Source organism: Alligator sinensis, unplaced genomic scaffold, assembly GCF_000455745.1.
Source record: "Alligator sinensis unplaced genomic scaffold, ASM45574v1 scaffold388_2, whole genome shotgun sequence".
NCBI lineage: Eukaryota > Metazoa > Chordata > Crocodylia > Alligatoridae > Alligator > Alligator sinensis.
The window spans coordinates 2,187,585-2,191,851 of NW_005842102.1; the positions used below are offsets into that span (position 1 = coordinate 2,187,585).

The 4,267-nt window shown below is 54.2% G+C and overlaps 1 protein-coding gene across 1 annotated transcript in view; it reads right to left on the minus strand.

Moving 5' to 3' along the window:
- The window catches only part of FAM78A (family with sequence similarity 78 member A), a 9,916-nt gene extending 5,655 nt beyond the window's left edge, over positions 1-4,261 (minus strand). Inside the window, exon 1 of the mRNA XM_006024382.3 lies at positions 3,421-4,261. Within this exon, the coding sequence (XP_006024444.1) occupies positions 3,421-3,743 (323 nt within the window). The 5' untranslated portion in view covers positions 3,744-4,261. The remainder of the gene's footprint in view (positions 1-3,420) is intronic.
- Between the last annotated feature and the right edge of the window lie 6 nt (positions 4,262-4,267).

The window sequence follows — 4,267 nt, forward strand, 5'->3', positions numbered from 1 at the left end:
CTGCTGTAGGACCTGGAAGATGCAATCTTTTGAAAGAAAGATGTCCTGCACCCTAAAGAGACATTGCAGTAATGCCTAGCTCTTATGCAGAGCTTTTCATCAGTGGGTCTCGGAGAGAAAACTTCTCCCGGTTCCTAACCAAGGATCTGAGAAGCCTAATTTAGTTTACGCTCTCTGCTTTATTGCCATCTGCACTGCTTCTTGCACTTTGCCATGGGGAGAGTGGGACACTGTTAGTGCATTGTCCATCTCTAGAGGAATGGTCCCATCACTGTTCAGACAGCACAGAGACTGTCCCCATCCTAAGGAGCCCGCATGCTAACTAAACCCCACGCTTTGCACAGGCCAGACTTCCGCAGCCTGTTCCTGATCCCTACTGTTGAGTAGTATTTCTCTTCACTGCAGTCAGTGGGGGCATCTGAGGGATGAAGGACCAGGCACCGGGAGAAATGATACCTGAGTTGGGCCCTGCCTTAACCAGCAGGAGTCCTACCCACAAAGGTGTCACAGGATGGGGCCAGCAGCTATTCTGCCTCCCAGGTCTCGTGTACTGTGGCTTCTGGTTCTGCAGGGAGACGCCAAAGCAAAAGCAGCTTTGTGTCTTTAAGTTTTTTCCAAATCATTTTTTTTTTGTAGGGGGTGGGGGTAAAACCTTTAAAAAATTGGCATGTAACCCTACCCCCCAGCAACTGGGGGGTTGTCCCTTTGTGTGTGTGTGTGTGTGTTTGGAGCAATTCCCTATGCATCTCGCGTCCATCTATTCCTGACGGTATGTAGGGATCCATCTGCTCCCGAGTTTCTGGCCTCGGCACAACGGGCAGCTTGGATGTAACAAACCATTTCAGAACAGCAAAGCAGTTTAAAAGCAGAAATCCCTCAGGGCCTGGGAGAAGTCGCCTGCTCCAGCTGATGGCCACTTTTTTCTTTTTTTTTTAATGCCGCGTTATCGCAACCTGTTTTAATGGTCTGTTGCAACAGCTTATTCCTGCTGTCCCTCTCCAGCAGGGAGAATTACTCAGGCCAGAGAGTCAGTTGGTGTAAATCAATGCAACTCCATAGCAGTCAATTTACCCCACCCAAGGATCTGGCCTGTCTCTCAGTCAGATGTCTGTGCCACCTCCCTCTCTGTATATAGGGGTTTGTACCCCCAAAAAAGCTCTCCCAGTCTAATAATCTAATGTATTTAATGCATGACATAATAGGCTAATGTATTAGAAGATGTCTTTTTTAATCCCCTGAGGAATAGAGAGAACTGATTTGCAAATTGTGTTTCAATGGTTTTAAAAAAGAATCAGTTAACTGTGGCTGACCCCACCAGACAGACTCTTGAGGCGCTTCTGAATATCCATTGCATCGCTAAATAGACGTGGCGTCCTGATTGACAGTGCATTGTTCCTCAGAAGTGCCCCAAGCTTAATCCAGGTGGCTCTGATGATAACCCTCGGCTCTTACGGAGAACCGTTCCTCTAGCTCTCCAAGTGCTTTCACAGGAAGGGGGAAACTGAGGCATGGGGCAGCTGCGTGACTTGCCCAAGCTCGCGCGGTGAGTTGACGGGGGAATTGGGAGCAGAACTCTTCCACCCGGTCTCCTCTGCTTTCCTGAGCGAGTACCCAATGGCGCGTGCGTGCACCGGTGGGTTTTCCTGCTTTTGGGATTTTTCACGCTTAGCCTAAGGAAGTTGGGCGCCCCTGGGCACCTAAGGCTCCTGAGTATCTCTCCCTCCTTGTTCTCTTGCTGCTGGGCCCTCCTCTGCTGTCTCTGCCCAGGCAAAACCCCGTGCGACAGCACGCATCCTGACCAAACCAGCTCTGCGCCCATTCTGGGTGCTCTGAAAACGAATCCGTCGTATCCATTCCCCCTCCTCCCCCGCCCTGATCTGGCTCTGGCTCTGGCTGTGGCTCAGCTGAGAGGTGCTAAAGTTTTCACTCCCAAGGCACTTTCTGCTGCAAGTGAGGAGCTGAGCGAGGAAAAAAGGCAGGAGATGGGAACAGTCTGTCACTTGTGCTAGCTCCTTGGCATTTGCCTGCCCCATGGCACGGGCCTGCAGATACGTGCTCACGCTATCTGAGATGTCAAGTTGTGGCACCTGTGTGAGCAAGGGCTGTGTGCAGCTTGCTAGAAGGGGCTGGGGGGAGGTTACTGGGAGGCTGAGCATAGCAGAGGGTGTAGCTCTGTATTAAGTCACGGCATTTATTTACTCCCTAGCTCTATGCTACGTTTCCATCTTCCTCCCCGCCCCCCCTCTTGCCACTGGCCTGCGTTCCTCGCCCACAGCTGGGCAATGAGCAAGCCAGTCTTGCTCCGACGTGACCTTTTCATCCTTTCTCACCCGGGGCCCGGGCAGCACCAGCGTGTCCAGCCACCAGCCCATCTGCTGCTCTGAAGCCTAACGCCGCCTTCCAAAGCAGCCGGCTCTCGGGCGGAAAGACTTCCGCTGCCCCACGAGGCTGCTACTAGTCACAATCGGGCGCCATGAGCCACGCATCACCTGAGTGAGCTATGTGATCAGATGCTGGAGCCTCAGCCTACTGCTGAGCTTAGGCCTGGAACGCTCAGGGGAGGGGTGCAAAAATGCCCTTCCCGCCAGGTGGTGGCATTTGAATGGGACTTTTGTTTTGGGTGAGCTCTCTGTCCACCAACATCATGGCATGGGGGTGACCTGTTTCTTCCCCTCTGCCCTCCTTCTCCAGCACGTCTCATTTCCTGCTCTTAGAGGGAGCACAAGCGGGGAGGATGTCAGTGTTTAACCTCAGCCCAAGGTTACAGAAAGGTTAAACACCCTCCCCTGCCCCCCGCTCCCTCCCAGGAATAGCTAGGGGGCCGGATCCTGCTGCTCTCGACCCTGCAAGCAGGCCACTGCAGCAAGGCAAAGCCAGCAGGATCCAGCACATCACGCTAGATCGCATTTGCTGCCGGAGTAACGCCGAGCCCTCCTCGGCTTCCCACAGCCGAATGCTACAAGTGTCTGCATTCGCTGGCACGCCGATTTGTCAAAAAGCAACCCCCCTTGCATCCTTTAAAAGAAAGCATGCCCCCCTCCCATTAAAGTATGGAAAGTGAGCACAGACCAGGGGAGGTAGCGGGCTAGGCCCTTGCTGGCAGGGAGGACTCCTGATGTCAGGAGTTGCCGTGGGGCTGGATGCCCTGTGTTGCCTTGATCAGCTTGGCATGGCTTTGCCTGGCTCGCCAGCCCGATGCCAGGGCCTGCCTTCGTTCCCACTGCAGGCAGCAGCACAACGCCTGCTGCCTTTGGTGGCAGGTCCTTCTCTTTCTCTCTCTCTAAAGGGAACAAGTGCTGTTTTCATTTCAGAAGTGCCAAAACTAAACCTGCATGGGTTAAATGCGGTCTCCTCCCCACCACTCTCTCCTCAACCCCCCACTCGCATGCACGCTCTCTCTCTGTCACTGGAAATACTTACATGCCCTGCTCTCCATAATGATTGTAAAACTCCATGTGGCTGCACGCCTGAATCCAGCCTACAATCCAGGTCTCTTTCTTGGGGATAGGAGGTATCAGCACCTGGGCAGAGGCTCGGAAGTGGGGCGTCCGGTACCGCAGAACCACGCTGGACGACTCGTCAATGTTGGTGGGGACGGGGTCGATGGAGGCTTTGACTTCGATCACTGCAATGCTTTCCCGGAAAACTTTGGATTTGCAGCTAATGCTCTGAATACAGCCCATGGCATACAACGTGTATACAATCCCTAGGATGCTCCGGCAATCCTGGGCAAGATGAGGCATTGAAATGATATGGTGCTGGATCAAGTACAGATCTCTTCTTCCCGGGGCAGAATCTCACCGCTGATATCCATAGGATAGAAAAGGCGTCGATGTTAATACCGGTCGCCCCAGGGCTGCTCCTGGGCTGGGTTTCGGAAGCAAAAGGGTGTCCTTTCAATTCTGCTTTGCAAATGACACATGAAACAACGTGCTCCTCTCCTCCGGTCTTTGGATGCAGGGGCGGTGGGGTGGGGGGGGAAGTCTTGAGTTGACTAAATAGCCGTGCTCTTTTTTTAGAGGATATATTTAGTCCTTTTTCTCAGCCGCGCTCTGTCACTCAGCGGGCCCCGCCGGACTCGGCTTTTGCCCCCTTTCTTCTCGGGAGGACAGAGCAGCAGGCCGGCGCTCCAGCCATCTCCAGAAGTGATGAGCCCCTCTCCAGCCCCGGCCTCGCTGCAGATGGGCGCTCACTTCCTGGCTCGGGCACTTCCCTTGGCACCCGACCAGCCGCGGCGGCGGCGGGGGTCCGGCCCCAGGGGCGAGGC